General features: G+C 36.4%; 2 protein-coding genes and 1 long non-coding RNA gene across 3 annotated transcripts; 2 read left to right on the top strand and 1 right to left on the bottom strand.

Annotated features, from left to right (window-relative positions):
• The first annotated feature begins 6,745 nt into the window (after positions 1-6,745).
• Positions 6,746-9,260, top strand: LOC106335639 (26S proteasome non-ATPase regulatory subunit 4 homolog). The gene is made up of 10 exons (XM_013774217.1): positions 6,746-6,925; positions 7,010-7,123; positions 7,216-7,321; positions 7,399-7,513; positions 7,606-7,818; positions 8,039-8,318; positions 8,429-8,525; positions 8,674-8,771; positions 8,862-8,930; positions 9,012-9,260. The coding sequence occupies exons 1-10, from the start codon at positions 6,914-6,916 to the stop codon at positions 9,057-9,059; spliced, it is 1,152 nt and encodes a 383-aa protein (XP_013629671.1). The 5' UTR covers positions 6,746-6,913; the 3' UTR covers positions 9,060-9,260.
• A 1,973-nt stretch (positions 9,261-11,233) lies between these two features.
• LOC106335641 (transcription repressor MYB4) lies at positions 11,234-12,608 on the bottom strand. Its single transcript, XM_013774218.1, has 2 exons — positions 12,109-12,608; positions 11,234-11,962 (listed from the first exon to the last, which is right to left on the bottom strand). The coding sequence occupies exons 1-2, from the start codon at positions 12,435-12,437 to the stop codon at positions 11,380-11,382; spliced, it is 912 nt and encodes a 303-aa protein (XP_013629672.1). The 5' UTR covers positions 12,438-12,608; the 3' UTR covers positions 11,234-11,379.
• Positions 11,480-12,814, top strand: LOC106335642. The gene is made up of 2 exons (XR_001268747.1): positions 11,480-11,683; positions 12,553-12,814. It is a non-coding gene; the product is annotated as an uncharacterized LOC106335642 (long non-coding RNA).
• The last annotated feature ends 6,438 nt before the right edge of the window (positions 12,815-19,252 follow it).

Here is a 19,252-nt window from a genome sequence, read left to right as displayed (position 1 = left end):
GTAGTTGGCTCAAGGTATTTTATAATCGTGGGAGAATCATATCCAACATATATCCCCATCCTCCTTTGAGGTCTCATCTTTGTTCTCTGTGGTGGTGCAATTGGCACATAGACGGCACATCCAAATGTCTTTAGATACGATATGTCTGGCTCATGACCCATAAGCAATTGTAATGGGGAATATCTATGTTCACTAGACGGTCTTATACGAATCAGTGCGGCTGCGTGCAAGACCGCGTGTCTCCAAGCTGTGGCCGGAAGCTTAGACCTCATAAGCAATGGTGTAGCTATGAGCTGAATTCATTTTATGAATGATTCTGCCAAGCCGTTTTGTGTATGTACATGTGCCACGGAGTGTTCCACACTTACCCCCATGGACATACAGTAATCATTAAACGCTTGGGACGTGAATTCACCAGCATTATCAAGACGTATAGTCTTTAAAGGAAAGTCTGGAAAGTGTGTTCTCAAACGAATGATCTGAGCAAGCAATCTCGCAAACGAAAGTTGCGAAATGATAGGAGACAGACGTGCGACCATCTCATGGACGCATCAATCGGGACCATGTAATATCTAAACGTCCCACAAGGTGGGTGTATTGGTCCACAGATGTCTCCTTGTATTCTTTCCATAAATTTTATTGTTTCCTTAGTCACTTTGACTGGGGATGGCCTAACAATGAGTTTTATTTGTGAACATGCTACACACTTTAGATTCTTAGGAACAAATCTTTTCTCTTTCAATGTATGGCCATTAATGTTCAATATCAACTTTCGCATCATGGTCGTACCAGGATGACCAAGCCGGTCGTGCCAGAGAGTAAAATTCTCGGTGGCCTCTTTATTAAATGCGGCATTGGCCTCCATCATACTGACCTTGGCGTGGTAAAGGCCAGTAGAGAGTGCATGTATAGTCTCTAAGACTTTCTTATAGCCTTGGCCGATCTCAATGATCTGAAGGGACTCTTTGTTCCCTTCGCCCTTAGTCTCAATATGAAAACCATTCATTCGAATGTCTTTAAAAATCAATAGGCTTCTCTTAGAGCTGGGTGAATACAATGCATCAGATATCTCTAGATGCGTACCCTTAGGCAACAGGATGTTAGCCTGGCCGTAGCCCTCTATGAGACTAGCTATATACTCACAATAGTATTGATATTTTGCGTTTTTCATTGTTAGGTTTAAGAAATATCTTTTGTCTCTTGAGATCGTGTGGCTTGACCCACTGTCCATAACGAATACATCCATATCATCTTTCATTCTTTAAAACAGATTATAGAATGATACTTTTAGAGACTCATATAAAAACTTTCATTCATTAAGTTTATAAAAGAAAACAAGTTCAAAGCAATCAAAACATAGAAAACATAAAGCAAAGAACACAAAAACATAGATGTCGAATTCAACTTCATTCTTTTAAACAATCTGAAGTTTCATAATCCATAAGATCATCTCGTTCATGATTGAAATCATCTTCACCATCTTGATATGTCATGTGAGCTTCAGAATTCTTCTCTTTCAAACTCTCTTGGTAGAGGTCAACGAGATGTTTGGGAGTCATACATGTCTTAGCCCAATGATTGCCCATACCACATCTATGACCCACAGATTTGGTCGAGCTTTGTGGCTTAAATGATGTACCACGGCCTCGGCCATGTCCACAGCCTCCAAAAGAGTTTCCTTGGCCACGACCATATGAATTATAATTGTTTCGGCCTCGACCAAAAGAATTTCGGCCTCGACCACGCCCATGCCATTTTCCACGGCCACGACCGTGTTGGCTATCACTCTGAACATGGTTTGATTCTTTTTTAGCTTCTACGGCTGCATGTGCCTAAGGTAATGAGGTTGTTCCAAGAGGTCTCAATTCACTGTTCCTCATCAAAATCTGCTCTCTGCAGACTGCAAATGTTGACTTTGACTAACTATCCCATCGGCCAGCCCATAGCAAACTTGACAATGCGTAGGAGAAGCTATTAAGTCTCGAAGTAAAAACTTAGAATGAGTAACAACAAATTTACACCCTATGTAGGAAAAATATATTACATCATTTGTTTTAAAAACATCGAGGCAAAGAAGGTGATCGTTAACAAAGATTTGTACGGCCCTAACTGTCAAGTTTAGCCTTTAAGACTTGTTCTTCTTCTGGTGATGTTTCGCTTTTCTTAACACGCATATTGTCACAATTTCCTCCCAGAACCAATACTGATTTGAAGCGAATGATAATATTGGCCTGTATTTAAGAGAAGCACTGGATTTGTGACAATTCTATAGAACAATAATCATAAGAGCATCTTAACCAAACTGTAGCAGGTCACTCCAAAACCATTATCCTTTTGTCAATGTCAATAATCATAAATGCTTACTCACATACGCTTAGTTTAGTAAACTATCAATGTAATATGAAAAGAGAGGAAGAAACAGGGTTCTCAAAGCTATAAGACTATTGATATTACCTCGAATTTGCCGGACTAACTTCATAACAGAAAAGAGAACGTGAGAGAAGGACATGAATGACAACGGGATTGTTGGAATTGATCGTTTACGCCTTCAGCATCATTATCTTCTTTCCATTATAGAACCCAAAAAAACATTCATATTTGCATCAGCTCAATATGAACAACTATAGGGATCATAACAGTATAAGCAAATCAAAAGAAAGTAATTTAATTAGAATATTAGACATTAGCAACTGCTATTAGATTATAGAGACACCTTAGACTCTAGCAACTTCAAATTTTTGGTGTGGACTGAGCTTTTTACTTAGACAAAGTTAATCTTTATTGGTCAAGCCATCTGTAATAAACTTCTCAAAATCAGCGTCTCCAAGACATCCATCAACATCATGTCCACTCCACATAACAACAAACATGATGCATCCATGAAAAATAAAATCAAACCTCAATGAAAGCCAAACTTGAGATCTTATTAACCTTATCTATTGTTTTCACAAAACTCTGGTCGAGCTATACCTTTGTATGCAGTACATTATTCACCATTTGACTATCTTGCTTGGAAGATGCTCGATCTGTAATATCAATTTCATGAAAGTTTCTAGATGTAGTCACATATGAAAGCAACTTAGTAAAGTAATCAAAGCAGAAAACATATAAATACAAAATTCTCCCTCAAACCAAAATAGTGTGCAAAAATAAGAGAACTGAAAAGAGAAAAATGTTTTTTACATGTTGTCTACGCTCGTCCTTCTTCGCTTGCGTGTCATGAGAATTGGATTCCTTTCATCTTCATCATGGCCATGTTGCAACATAGATCATCATCTCATCTACGCATCATGTATAGACAGTTTTGGGGAAGGAAGTAAATTGTACGTACATCATGATAATAAAACGTTTTGACTTAAAGAAGATACATGTTACCTTAGATAATTACAAAACTTATTGTCATATCTGAATTAAGTTTGAATGAAGCGAAACTAATTACCTTACAAAACTCATTGTCAACTCCCATTACTCCATCACTTCAATTGTAATAATGTTTTGACTTATCTATTGTGTTCACAAAACTCCTTGTCATATCTGAATGAAGTTGCCAATGTTTGCACATGGGAGTGATGAAGTTATTATCGGGATTAAAGCAGCATATGAAAATAAGTACCTTGGGTTTAAGAGAAGGTTGATGTTTGGACCTCGATGGTGAGAAAAAGAGTCACATTTACAGGTCTGTAGGCGTTAAAAGAGAAGAATGGAGAAAGGATAAAGTGGAGACACTTTGAAACTCCTGAGTAATCCATTCAATCTCAACCAATTTTACCATCACCAGAAACCAAAACTCCCCAGACTCCACACTCACGGGTAAAAGCTCACAAATAATTTCAGTCCCAACGTCTCCACCGTTCCACCGTCTAAAGCCATCGATGGAACTCTGTTCCAATCATCTTTTTGGTACGCATAGCCATCATAATCCTCAGAATCTTGTGATACTCAACAGCCATTGCCGTTACCAGAAGCTAAAATCCCACTGCGGCCACCGTCAATGACAAAATCCTGTGAATCTGAACTTACTTTACGACTACCAGAACTCCACCCAACCGAGGAGAGGTGTCGTTGAAAAAATAGAGGTCTGTAGAATACGGTGGAGAACAAATAAGCTTGAATACGATATATATAGAGTGCTGAGGTGAGGGAATCACAACAGTTTCATATGCTTTTGATTGAGGCAGTAACAATGGTGGTTTAAGTGTATTAAAAGTGGTAGGCGAACGTTACACAAGATGAGCTGAGGAGATCAAAATGTCAAGGGATTCTCTCATAGAGGTGAGGAAGATGAACAATATATGAGTTGGTCTTCGTACTGATAAGTTGGGCCATAAAGTAAGCTTAGAGGAGATTAGCTTTTAATTAGGAAAGGCCCAAGTATTTTATGAAACCCAAACACGTCTATGAAATCCCAGGGAAGTTATTCATGACATGGCAAGGAGTGTGAGCTGTCAACATCTGAGTGGACGATTTTTTATGAGGACGTGACATGCCTCCCCATTGAGTATATTTGGCTTTTAGTATTGTTAGATGTTTTGACTTATCTATTGTGTTCACAAAACTCCTTGCCATATCTGAATGAAGTTGCCAATGTTTACACATGGGAATGATGAAGTTATTATCGGGATTAAAGCAGCATATGAACATAAGTACTTTGGGGTTAAGAGAAGGTTGATGTTTGGACCTCGATGGTGAGAAAAAGAGTCACAGTTACAGGTTTATAGGCGTTAAAAGAGAAGACTGGAGAAAGGAGAAAGTGGAGACACTTTGAAACTCCTGAGTAATCCATTCAATCTCAACCAATTTTACCATCACCAGAAACCAAAACTCCCCAAACTCCACACTCACGGGTAAAAGCTCACAAATAATTTCAGTCCCAACGTCTCCACCGTTCCACCGTCTAAAGCCATCGATGAAACTCTGTTCCAATCATCTTTGTGGTATGCATAGCCATCATAATCCTCAGAAGCTTGTGATACTCAATAGCCTTTGCCGCTACCAGAAGCTAAAATCCCACTGCGGCCACCGTCAATGACAAAATCCTGTGAATCTGAACTTACTTTACGACTACCAGAACTCCACCCAACCGAGGAGAAGTGTCGTTGAAATAATAGAGGTCTGTAGAATACGGTGGAGAAAAAATAAGCTTGAATACGATATATTAGGGATGTTCAATCCGGATATTGGTTCGGTTTCGGTTCGGTTTTTTCAGTTTTTTGGTATTTTGGTTAGTAAAATATAACTACCATTCTAAATCCATATTTACTTCGGTTCGGTTCGGTTTATATACCGCTGGTTTTCGGTTTATTCGGTTTTATACCAAAACATAATTATTTAGTTTGGGATCATATTATATAAATTTTAGAGTCATATTGTCATCGCAGTCATTTATTAAAAATATATTATATTTTCAAATAAAAGAACAAAAAAATAAAAACGCTTACACCTTCAAATGAAATAATCAAATATAGAATTAAAATCAAAGCTCGAAATTTTGAAAATAAAAATAAAAAAACAAAAGAGAGGTATGAAAGAAAATGTTTTCACTCTTCCATATTCAGTGTTCATCAAAGTCATGCTTCGTCGAGTGAACCTCTGTTCGTTTATAAATAAGAAAAAAATTGTGAAGAATTTTTTCTAGTTATTACCTATCAAATTTATAACATTCACTTCAATTTAATTAATGATAAAAGAAAACAAAATGATTAAAAGAAGAAGACTAAGAAAATAAAAATCCTCAGTTACGATAAAATTGTTATTTAATTATATTTTAAGTGTTTTTCAAATTATGATTCTTTATTACTATAAAACTATGGTAATAATTATTAACAAAAGAATAACTTATATAACAAATATATTTTTCATGTGACGTTATAAAATATGTACATATTTACATATTTTTTACTTTTGATCGGTTTTGTTTGGTTTATATGGTATATATGGTTTATATATTTTTCCAAATCCTACGGTTTTTATAAAATCATATCCATTCGGTTTATATGGTATATACCAAAACCATACCATATTGTCTATTTTGGTTCGGTTCGGTTCGGTATGGTTCGGTTTTACCATATTGGTCAGGCCTACGATATATATAGAGTGCTGAGGTGAGGGAATCACAACAGTTTCATAGGCTTTTGATTGAGGCAGTAACAGTGGTGGTTTAAGTGTTTAAAAGTGGTAGGCGAACGTTACACGGGATGAGCTGAGGAGATCAAAACGTCAAGGGATTCTCTCATAGAGGTGAGGAAGATGAACATTATATGAGTTGGTTTTCGTACTGATAAGTTGGGCCATAAAGTAAGCTTAGAGGATATTAGCTTTTAATTAGGAAAGACCCAAGTATTTTATGAAACTCAAACACGTCCCAGGGAAGTTATTCATGACATGGCAAGGAGTGTGAGCTGTCAACATCTGAGTGGACGATTTTTTATGAGGACGTGGCATGTCTCCCCATTAAGTATATTTGGCTTTTAGTATTGTTAAATTCAAAATCATATAACTTTTACAATAAAATATCATTTAAAATATTCATAATTTAAATGGATAACTGTTATAAAATTTTAATCAAATTTATGTAATTTTTATATTTTAAATTTATATTATAATTAAATTATAAAATATATTTAAATTTTATGAGGTATGAAATTATAAGGATTAAAATAATAATTAAAAGTTTAATAAAAATATATAAACTAAATTAAATAGAAAAGCCATAGTGGGCGTAGTTGTTACCATCGAGTCATTGTGGCAAAAACTAAAATAAAATAAAAAATACGAGGGTCTTAAAGAGGAAAGTAAAATATTAAGAAGCACAAAGCGCTTTATCATCGGTCTAAATCTCACAAGGTGCCTGACTTTCTCTCTACGGCGACGCAATTCGAAGAAGAAGAAGCTTCTCTCTCTATCTCTCGACACAATGGTTCTCGAGGTGATTTTCTAATTCCATCTGCTTCTGATTTCGATCTCCCCTTGTTTGATTCGATGTGTTTGGATGTTTGATTTATATGCGTAGGCGACTATGATTTGCATCGACAACTCCGAGTGGATGCGAAACGGAGATTACTCTCCCTCTAGGTTACAGGCTCAAACCGAAGCTGTTAATCTTCTCTGTGGGGCCAAAACCCAGGTAAAAAAAAATTGAACACTTGATTCGATTAGGGTTTTCGATTGTGCTTTTGGTTGTGATTTTAGGGATTTTTTTTCGTTTTGCGATTGCAGTCGAATCCGGAGAACACGGTGGGGATCTTGACAATGGCAGGGAAAGGAGTTAGAGTGTTGACAACTCCTACCTCTGATCTTGGCAAAATCTTGGCCTGTATGCACGGTGAGTCTAGTGACAGAGATTGGAAAACAAATTTTTTGACATCAGTTTTGCTAACTTGATCCATCTTTTTTTTTCAGGTCTCGATGTGGGAGGAGAGATTAACTTAACAGCTGCGATACAGATTGCTCAGCTAGCTCTTAAGCATCGTCAAAACAAGAATCAACGCCAAAGGATTATAGTTTTTGCTGGAAGGTATTCACTTTCTTTGTGTTCATGCATAGTTATCTGTTTATTTTATTATTATTTAGCTTTCTGATGTTTGTGTTGCGCTTCTGCTTTTTTAGCCCAATCAAGTATGAAAAGAAGGCCTTGGAGGTTGTTGGCAAAAGGCTCAAGAAGAATAGTGTCTCTCTTGACATTGTCAATTTTGGAGATGATGACGATGAGGAAAAGCCTCAGAAACTTGAGGCCCTCCTTGCAGCTGTCAATAACAATGACGGAAGCCACATTGTTCATGTTCCTTCTGGAGCCAATGCTCTCTCTGATGTGCTTCTCAGGTATCATCAGTTTTCTTCCTTCTTTAGGTAGATTGTAATCGGAACAGTTCATACATTATCCAGGTTGAGAAAGGCATTTCTTGTGGTTTGCTTTAGGCCTATGAGCTCTGGAGTCTTCAAAGAACTTTGTTTCTATCTATACGTGTTTTGTTACCAGTTACCACTGTGTCTCTAGTTGTAGTTATCTTTGTAATGTGTTAAATCTTGAATTTTCTTGCAGCACACCTGTATTCACTGGTGATGAGGGTGCAAGTGGGTATGTTTCTGCGGCAGCAGCTGCAGCTGCAGCAGGTGGTGACTTTGACTTTGGTGTGGATCCAAATATCGACCCAGAACTTGCTCTTGCCCTTCGAGTCTCCATGGAGGAGGAGAGAGCAAGGCAAGAGGCTGCTGCTAAGAAGGCAGCGGATGAGGCAGGTCAGAAAGACAAAGACGGGGATACAGCTTCGGCCTCACAGGAGACGGTTGCTAGGACAACTGAGAAGAACGCTGAACCAATGGTTAGTCGTTAGTCGCTTTGTGTGTCTATCCTTTTTAGTAGTATATCATTATTATATAGCCCACATTGTTTATCAAACAACATTTTTATTAATCAAAAATTTTGTGGCAGGATGAGGACAACGCATTGCTAGACCAGGCAATTGCTATGTCCGTAGGTGATGTAAACATGTCAGAAGCGGCGGATGAGGACCAGGATTTGGCTTTAGGTGAGTAAAGCTTTGTGGTAAAATCATATTAGTGGTCTATCAAAATTAGCCTTCGCTTGTAAATGTGACAATTAGAAGATAAATTTTGATTCCTTTGGGTGTTTTGAGAAAAGACGGACCCTTATGTTTGAATCTGGTCCATGTGCAGCGCTGCAAATGTCAATGAGTGGGGAAGAGTCAGGTGAAGCTACGGGTGCTGGAAACCTCTTAGGAGATCAAGCTTTCATATCATCTGTTCTCTCGTCGGTAAGCTTTTACTTAAATAAAACGTCAGGATTTTTACAAGCTAAGTGAAAGGGAAAAGTAGATTGGTCCTAACTGTTTGCCAACGCACAGCTTCCAGGGGTGGATCCTAATGATCCAGCGGTTCAAGCGCTGCTAGCGTCTCTGCCAGACGAATCAAAGGTGCGTCTTACATTGGTTTGAACATGTTTTGTGGGTTGATAAAGAAGATACTGTGATAATGCATTATGTTAAAATTTGCAGCGTAACGAGGAAGAGAGTAACAGCAAAGGTGAGGATGAGAAGAAGTGAGGAAGGAGACAGGCGTATCATGATGGCTCTCAATAAAATGCCTCTCTTTTGTTTGGTTTGGTATGATAGAGAGATCATACGAGACTGAAGAAGAACTCTCTTATTAATCTCTACCTTTATGACCTTGTTTGTTCTCACGCTTTTTCATTAATGTTAAATGTTGGTCAAGAAATACAAGTCCAGTCGTGTCTGCGTAGGCAAGTCCTGAACCCCTGGACAAATCGTCGATTCATTTCGGTAGTTCGGTCTAGGCGCAAAAGAAAAAGCAGTTACTAAACAGATAAAATCGCAAGGGGTAAATACAATTTCACTCAAGGTAACACACAAGGCATACAAGTTTTTGATGGAACACTATTAGAACAGAGCAAGAGCATCTCCAATATAATACTCTATTTTTTCTTCTAGAATATAGTAAAAGTAAAAATGGAGTAAAAATGCTACAATTCCACTATATTTTTCACTCCATTAACAAATAATAAATAGATTATTTTATTTATGGAGTAAACTTTATTGTGGAAGGAGATTTGAAGTTGGGTTGGAGCAATCTTTACTCTATTTTTATTTTTATTCTATTTTGAAAGAAAAAATGGAGTGGGTTTGGAGATCCCAGACAGGTATCATATGGGATAAGGAAGTACGAAGCCAAGTTTTAAGACACTCAAAGGGACCGGCCCAACCAATTTTAACGTCAATAAAAAGAAATTTGCCCCCTGAATAGAGCAAGGTAGGGAAAAGACAAAAGGAGTCGCAAGACGACAGTATTAAAAAGGAAAACTACTTAATATAAGAAATTCAAAAAAAATCTAACGGAAGCTTCTAAATGCATCTACCTAACATCTTTGAAAAAGCTGGTTTGAAATATAACAAATTAAAATCAAAATTAAATAAAAGCTTTTAGAAAGAAGAAGAGGAGGCAGGTGCGTCTGTCTTCCTCACTTGTGTGGTCGTCTTTTGGCTTTTTGTCCTTTTCATTTTTCTCCTTATCCTCAGTTCTCGCCACTCTTCTCTTCCATCCCTCTCATTTCCAAAATATCCTATCGAATGTGCATTGATAATCCAAACTTTCGAAATGCGATCACTCAAAACGAAAAATTTCCATATCAAAATACTAAAAAAGACATTTAAAATTTGGCTAGAGTAGAGGTAATTTTAGACTTCATACCATCATTATTCAGTTCGTCTCTTCAACAGAATGATGTATCCCATGCTTAATCCCAGGTGCAAGTAAAGTCATCGCGATTATTATTGCTAGCAACTTACTGATCACGTAATCAATATATAATAATAATGAAAAATAGTTGTATCTATTATTTTGGGATTTGAGATATAGTAGAGGACTTCTTTAAAAGTTTTGGGAGATTAACGAACATATCCAACACCGGTCTAATATGCATTATGATAGAAAAATGTTTTACTTTACTACAAGTCACGACTTTCTAAATTCAAGCAGTTTGTATGCATGCATATATGAGCAGCAGGGTATATTGCATGTGTATGCATGCATGTGGAATTGTGAAAAATGTATTAATATGTCTATATGCATCGCAAGTGGACAAAAGATGATGAATGGTTGGTATATATATAGGTTGGTAGGAAGATGGGTAGTGAGAAATAAATAGAGTTTGGTAGAAGAAAGGGTCCATTGGTTTGGTTGTTGCTTCCTTCATTTATGTTATTTTCCTTTTTTATATCTAATATTAATGTTGCTCCTACAACTTATCTTCAAGCCTCACTCTCCATCTGTCATGAATCGGTTGGATTTATTTCCATTTCATATTCCTCATATATATAGATCTTTTGTTAGAGAGATTAATTAATAAGATATCATCTCTTTGTAATCTGAGTATTATATGCGGAAACCATATACTTAATTGTAATCTTTTCTCCTGATTTGGCTTATCTCCAACATTGGATAATGAGTTTTTTAGGCAACCAACCTCTAACTGCATAAACCAATCTCAACCACAAGAAATTATATTTTGCTAATTGTATAAAACGATTTTGTTTCTTTCTATTCTCGTTGGAAATAGTTCGATATTCTACACTCCTTATAATTCAAACTATGTTGATTTCTATCTATATATATAGAAAATTTATCACATATAATTCCTGGAACAGGTACATTTTTAATATTTTTGCAATGAACAGTTTCGTTGTAAGAAAATTGTTGAGTAAGAAAATATGTTCTATATATAGTTTAAAATCCAACCGTAAAAAAATTTCATACAAAGTGATGATGAATAATAGTGTACCTTAAAAATAATTCTCTAGGCAAAAAAAGTTTGTACAGTTACGCACTTAGGATAATTTGACATTAATATTATATCATCTCCAAGCTTCGGAAACCTAAAAGAGAAGTAGTCTCTTTCGTTGCCAGCCCTAAAAAATCGAATCCGTGGCTGATGTCACCCCCCTTGCCAGTACTCCCACTGCTACCTCCAACTACATCGCATCTCATGCTTCCGCATCTGCACTCCATGCCGTTTATCATCCCTAAACTGCACTTGAAACAACGCTCCCTTGTTGACTTTCCCTCAACAACATCAGGAAGACTGATTCTGAGCTCAAGATTCAAATCTGGCAACTTCTCTTCAATTAGGAACTCGTCCTTTTCCTCTTTGAACGTAAGCATTGAGATTTTCTCTGGTTTTACTTGAAAACAGCTTGTGCTTTCCATCTTTGGAGTATTAGTGAAAGATATGTTAATGGTGTTGTTACTCGTTATTGCTTCTGCTAGTTGTGTAGGTTTAGAATCTTGAGATGCTGATGATGATTCTTGGACTGGTCTATGAGTCGTTGGATCAATCCCTCTGTTTATAAGCTTTCTTCGTATATGTGTGTTCCAATAATTCTTTATCTCGTTATCTGTTCTTCCCGGTAATCTCCCGGCAATAAGCGACCATCTACAACAAGAATAATATATTAGTTTTGAAAAAATAAAAACAAGAATAATATTTATATAGATACAAGTTTAGCATCAAAAGTTCAAGCTTCTTTTTATTTGCATGAAATTTTAAAAAGAAAGTCCCTATAGACTATAAGTACTCACTTGTTTCCAAGAAGGCTATGGAGCTTGATGATGAGCTCGTCCTCATCCTCGGTGAAGTTTCCACGCTTTAGGTCAGGCCGGAGATAGTTGATCCACCGGAGACGGCAGCTTTTGCCACACCGAAGAAGGCCGGCGGCTTTGGGGAGAGATCTCCAGCAGCCTTCGCCATGAGCTTTGATGTATGCTGTGAGCCTCGCGTCCTCTTCTTTCGTCCATGCTCCTTTGTTTGTGTGAGCTTTCTCACAACATGGTGACCTTCCCATACTTTTTTCTTTCTGTTTTCTGTGTTTAGATCTTATTATTTCTTGATATGAAAATCTTACATACATAAATACAAAGATGTATGAATTAATCAAGTGTGTTTATGTTACTTTATATGTATACTGGGAATTGGCTTAGCGAGGGTTTCGGCTAAAAGGGACTAATAACTTGTTTTTTTTGTAGTGGAAGATGATTAAGGCATTTGGTGGGGCACTTGGATTTTGGGTTTGGTTGAAGGTTCAAAGCTTTGGTGTATAGTTTATATAAGGTTTTGACTTAAAGCTGTAGAGCGATACATATACATAGATTGTATACAATTGCTTCTAGATGATAGAGGCGTAGAGGTAGAGAGAGAGAGAGAGAGTTGAACTTTATAATTGCTTCTAGATGTGGGTTGGTGGGATGGATTTGAATGGGTAGTGTATGGTGGCCTTTCGTTTTGGTACAATAAGTGAGAGGTTGACATATATGGCATCATGGTCTTTAGAAAAAAAAAAATTCTAATAAAAATGACGAGTGACACAACAATTTAATATTTTATTGCAGAATACATTAACCAAAGAAAAGTATATCGTATTAAATCGGTAGCAATACATATTTACAAAATGTTTGAACAATTTTGTTATTTTTCCTTGCATTTACAGCAATTTTAATCTCCTTCATAGAACAAACATTTAAAAGAAAAAGATATTAATATCATCTAAATTCTTCGACTGACATAATATTAGTGTTGACAAATCAAACTTTAACTTCGACCGATTTAATTAGTACATCAGGTAAGTCTTACAAATGTTTGCACGTTTTACTTGCATGATCAAGCTTGTAATAAAAGTAGGAAAGAAGAAAATTCAATTAAACATACAAAATTCGAAATTCGGTAAACTGAAAGTCTCGGAATGGTTTTAGAACATCATTAACGCATGGTTCTTAGTACAAGATTCTTATCAGAATATAATAACCCGATTCTTAACTTTTAACTGAAAAAAATTAAGAATCGATTCTTAAATAAGAGATTTAAGAACCGAATCTTAACTTTTTCAGTTAAAAGTTAAGAGTCGAGGTCTTATATTCTGCTAGTAAACGTGTACTAAAAACCATGCGTTAATGATGTTCTTACCGCTAGATATCCCCTGATAAAATTTATCATAATATAAAAATAAGAAAGTGGATTCTTTTGATAAAAAAAAGTGGATTCTTAAAATAAATTTGGTAGCAATAATGAAGAGGATGGGAAATTAAGTTGTGGGAGTAGGTAAAAAGTTAATGAGTGATTTTGAACAAGTGCAGGTCAACTGTAGGCGGTGAGGTTTGTACTGGGTGTATAGACTGCACTCTGTTAATTATTGTTTTTAATTAATAATCTACATAGATCTTAGAAACCTTAATACAATTACTCGCTAACACAAATTAAAGCACTATCAAGTAACTAATTATGTGGGCATGGTATAACTTATAGAAATATATGGTTGGTTCTAAATTTTATCTCAGATGACAAGCACTTCGTGTTTAACATATTTGTGATCATGGTCATGTTTCTTTTATATGTATGCAAAAGTTTAAAACAATATACAACAATAACCACCAATATATTTTCTTTATAAAAAAACCACCAAAACAGAATATACATATATAAACATGTTTAGATATAAATCTTTTTGACATAAGAATGTGCCTTCTAGAACCTTGGCTTAAATGGTTTTCTAATCCAACTAACTTTTTAAAAATATTCGAGACTTGTAAACCAAGGCTTAACAAATATTTTCGAAACAGTTTTAACCATCATCTGTACAGTCTGGACTGGATATAATACCACTAGTCGTATATATCACTTTTACCTTTTGTAGAACATGATAAGTTGGAAAATTAATTGTTTCCATCGTATTTTTTGTAACACATCTATGCAAGAAAAAAAAGTTGAACGATTACAATAATTAGTAGAATAGTACATTAATTTTCTTGTGTGTATGTATGCGTACCCGTATATACTATAGACAAAAGTGGAACTAAATTGTGAAATTTGGTAAGTTAGGTGGAAATTTTGAGAAGACTTTTAAAATAGTAATGGTTTATTGAATTGAGATGGAAAAAACGAAAAAGAGAGAAAGTTGTTGAACTTCAATTTTTAAAGTCTATTGGTCTACAATCACTCACCTCATGCATGATGATGGCGCTCTTCTAGAAGGTCAGATTCTCAGCTAGGGGCAGAGCTTCTTCAAATCAGAAACAGAAGCTCTATTCATTTACATTTGAATAAAATCATCAAACCCCAAATTCACTTTTAACGTTCACCAATTACCCTAGTTAATTGATTTTCTTGATCTGTTTTCTTTACAATCTATTAAAATAGGCCAACTAGCAAGTTGTACCAAAATAGACCAATTAGCTAGTATTGTTTTGTGAAAAAAAAACAAATACACAAAACACTACACGCAAGGAGTTAAACATCACCGTTTACATAGTTCTGCTGAATTATTCTTTATGCATATATGTAGTAGAATAACATTTTTTATTAGTAATAATGGCCTAATGGGATTGTAAATGATGTGGACGAAATAGCGATGTGTGAAATAACGAGTATCCTATAGATGCGCTATAATGATATATAGTACTACTAACAATTTTGTCATTTTCTTGGCGTAAGTGATATGTTTAAGAGTTGGATGGTTATATGCTATTTTTAAGTCCGTATGCGGTTGGGGACGTGGGGTTTGGTTCCCCTTCCCCTTTTTTTTTTTTTTTTCAATTGTTTTAATGATGGATTCATATTTTAATTTTAACATGGCGTATTTATGTTATATATGACCACCTTTATCTTGAGATAGATTTAGTTGAAAACCGAAAAGAATTTCATTTTTGCTCGTAACAGTTATATTATAAACTACTGTAGGAATTTAATTTTAGCAGAGTAAGAATGTAAGATATTACTATGATCGGTAGTTTCATTTTTGCTCTTAACAGTTATATTATAAACTACTGTAGGAATTTAATTTTAGCAGAGTGAGAATGCAAGATATTACTATGATCGGTTTCCGTTGCGAATACGTGAAAATAAGTTGAATGCTTATTGCTTGGTGACGGACTGACGGTGGGGGATTAATAATAGTATATAATACATAAATATGGTCACAGTCACACATATCTACTTATATAAATACGTAGAAGATTGGATATAATATAGAGAGGTCCATATCAACCAAGTGTAGATAAATGTGAAGGTATTTAATTGTGCCTATCTACTCTTTTTCAGTTGAGTTTACATCATTGCCGAGCCTTTGATTATTTATCTTCAAATTCAACAACGGTGATGAAATATGTTATTCAAACACAATTCTACAAAAGAAGATCAAACATACTTTAAATCAAGGCAATGTAAATCAATTTATGGCAAAGTTTCGGTGGAGATGCGATTTAATTTTAAGCATAACGGGTAAACCAGATTTGGTGCAATCTATATATTTGGTCTGAGAATCCAATTTATAGAACGAAAAGAATCTTATCAATTTTATCCACCCCTAAAGCCACATATGTGACAATTTGAGGCAAAACCATATTTTGATTACCAAATAGTTCGAACAATAGGGCAAAAGAAGGTCATACCATAAAAGGCGTGGGTAAAATATACAAAGGCATGCATGCAGTTTATCGGACTGATAGTCGATTTCACCATATTCAAGTTTTCTTTGATGTGGTTCACTTTTAACTTCATGCAACTATGGCACATTTATGAGTGGGTGGCTATCAAAGTGACTAGTAAGCAGTGTCATGGTTTTGATAAATCGATCGGGTAATTAATACCCTAACGCAAACCAATCTGTAAGTTCCAGTGGTTTCACTCCCTGGAGGCTGGAGGTGAGAATAGAGATTCGTGTGCAGGAGTAGATGGCATTAGGCTCTTTCAAGTCTCACGTTTTATGATCTCGATAGTTTTATCCGCTAGATCTACAGCGGTTTCGGATCGGAGATCGTCTATGGTCTTCGAAGGCTATTTATTCACGGCATCACCTCAGACCTTCTCGGTTATGCCTCCTTTCCAGCTCATTCGTGGGTGTTCAGCAAAGGCTTTCATTCCAGATGTGTTTTTTCATGTGTTTTTCGGGTTCCCCTGCTCCGTTGACACCAATTTAGGGTATTTCAGCTCAATCATCGAATTTCGGTTCTCTGTGGTCACAAATGTGGAAGCGGTTTCAGAGAGTTATTGATCGACTCTGTGTCAACATTTGATATTTGTTCACGTCCAGGCGTCGTCGAAGCTACCTTGATCTTTTGCGGCGGTGCACTTTGATTGTCTTTGCATGTTATTGGAGCCTCTCTGGTCTGGTGGTGGCAGTGCATTCAAACCGTATTTGGTTCTGTATGTTACGACATAGAGGTGTGTACAGCTCGGTTGTGTGACCCTCGCCCTCGGCAAGGGCCCTTGAAACCTATACTTCTAATGTTCGTTGGACTTCATTGACAGTGACGTTTACAAGTTGAAGGAGTTCATCGGAAACTATCTACCTAGAATGTAATAAATTAGCTTGGGAACTTTTCACTACAAGAAAACAACGGTATTCTGACGGACATTCCGACGGAAAATGAAATCCTCGGAATATCCCGAGGAATTTCCGAGGAAATTCCGAGGAAACACAAAATTTGGGTTCCTCGGAATAGACCGACCGAATTCCGAGGAAATATCAATCCGTCGGAATATTCTTATGGAATACCGAGGAAAAATGTATTCTTCAAAAAAAACCCGATGAATTCCGAGGATATATTATAGACGTTAGAGAGCCGTTGGAGAGCTGTTGGGAGATTTTAAAAATTCCGAGGAAATTCTGACGAACTAGCCGTTGGCGTCGGAATTCCGTCGGAATTTCTTCGGTCTGTCGGCAAGATTTCAACTATAAATACAAGCACCCCTCTTCCTCTTCATTCACTCCATAGCTTCATCCTCCCTCTTATACTCTCTTTACACACGAATTTGATTCATAAGAAAACATGTTTCCGTTCGCCTTCAAGGAACTATTACCACGAAATGTTCATGAAGCAATTGCAGGGATAAGTGGTTTCTTCCGCGATTTATGCACGAGATCAGTGACTCTTGAAGGTATTGAAAATTTGAAGACTAACATAGCCGTGATTCAGTGCAACCTTGAGAAGATATTTCCTCCCTCATTTTTTGATGTTATGGAGCATCTTGTTATTCACCTGGCAAGAGAATTGGAACTTGGTGGTCCTGTGCAGTATAGATGGATGTATCTGTATGAGCGGTATATGTTCCATTTGAAGAAGATGGTGAAAAATTTAAGTAGGGTGGAAGGTTCTATAGTCGCACAGATGATCAATGAAGAAACTTCAAACTTTGCCGAGTACTACTTTCCAGCAGAAGTTCAGACCAAAAACAGAAGACCTGCTCGGCATGATGATAGAGGCGAATGGGCAGCATATCATGTTACGGTTCCAGACATTTTCACAGATGTTGGACGACTTAGCGGAAAACCAAAGGACCGTCGACTTACTGAGCAGGAGCGCAGTCATTTGCAAACATATTTGCTCACCAACTGCGAAGACGTTCTTCAATATGAGAGGTAAATAAATGAGCTTACAAATTTTTATTTTAACAAGTTGAAATTTAAATCTTAATTAATTACATTATTGTCATCATATACAGGATTTTCATGGCAGAAAAGCGGTTCGAGTATAGATACGCCACAGAGGACGAACTAGAAGAAATGAAGCAGAGAGAATTTACTGGATGGATGTTTACTTATGTGAGTGCTTTAAACAAATTAAAATATATTTTATCACATATTTATACTAATTCACATTTATTGATATAATATATATATATGTGCTATTAATAGGTGTCTGCTGGTTTGGCCAGAGGTGAAACATTTGACGATTGGATACGCGAGATGGTCGTTGGACCAAACTTTGTTGTGAAGTCATATCCGAGATTTTGTACTCGAGGATATGCATTCACAACTCAGAAGAGGAGACATTCGCGTATGATTTATGATACTGGCGTTTGTTCTGCATCAGGAGATGATGTATACTACGGACACATACATGAGATTTTGGAAATCAAGTATTTGGGCATGGTTGGATTGCGCTGTACTGTTTTCTATTGTGATTGGCACGATAACACTCTAGATCGAGGTGTGAGAACAGATGCATTTGGTGTTGCATCAGTAAATTCGAGGCGAAAGTTACAATATGATCCTTTCATTTTTGCTTCTCAGGCCGATCAGGTAATTAAATGTTAATTATTCAAAATGATTCATCATCATGTGTATTAATTTATAATTTTACTAATAATTTTTTAAATGTTACAGGTTTGTTATATCAAGTACCCCCGGGTAAATTACATAGATGATCCATGGGTTACTGTTACAAGACTCAATCCGAGAGGCCGAGTTCAGGGAAGTTCTGAGCTGGAAGACCCACTACAACCAAGCACATCCGGCAACTTAAGTGCAACAGAAGATTTAGCTGGAGTTGGCATTGTAGTTGATTTAACCGACTTCGGAGAGGAAGCCGTCGTTCACGTAGAGGATGAACCAGTAATTGGAGAGTTTCACCAAGATCCAGATTCAGATTCATCTGGTGATGATGACTCGGAAACAGACTAGCATCGACATTTTTTTTTTTAATAGAAATACCGAGGAAATTCCGAGGGAAGATAGGTTTTCCTCGGAATAGACTTTGTCGATTTATGGATTTGATTATAGAGTTTTTTTCCTCGGAATTTCCTCGGAATATTCCGACCGAATTCCGAGAAAGATAAGGGTTTCCTCGGAATTCCCTCGGAATATTCCGAGGGAATTCCGAGGAACTAGGGGGTTTTAACCGAAAACAACGTTTTGCGGATTGAATAACACGTATATAACCTTCATTAAGTGTG

This window comes from Brassica oleracea, chromosome C3, assembly GCF_000695525.1.
Source record: "Brassica oleracea var. oleracea cultivar TO1000 chromosome C3, BOL, whole genome shotgun sequence".
Lineage (NCBI taxonomy): Eukaryota > Viridiplantae > Streptophyta > Magnoliopsida > Brassicales > Brassicaceae > Brassica > Brassica oleracea.
This window is presented reverse-complemented; position numbering and strand designations above follow the sequence as displayed.

Coding starts and splice junctions, on each gene's coding strand:
- LOC106335639 (XM_013774217.1), top strand. Junction 7,124..7,215: donor TCTGTGGGGCCAAAACCCAG/GTAAAAAAAAAT, acceptor TTGCGATTGCAG/TCGAATCCGGAGAACACGGT. Junction 8,526..8,673: donor GGACCAGGATTTGGCTTTAG/GTGAGTAAAGCT, acceptor GTCCATGTGCAG/CGCTGCAAATGTCAATGAGT.
- LOC106335641 (XM_013774218.1), bottom strand. CDS start 12,437: ATGTATGTAAGATTTTCATATCAAGAAATAATAAGATCTAAACACAGA. Junction 11,963..12,108: donor CATAGCCTTCTTGGAAACAA/GTGAGTACTTAT, acceptor TTCTTGTTGTAG/ATGGTCGCTTATTGCCGGGA.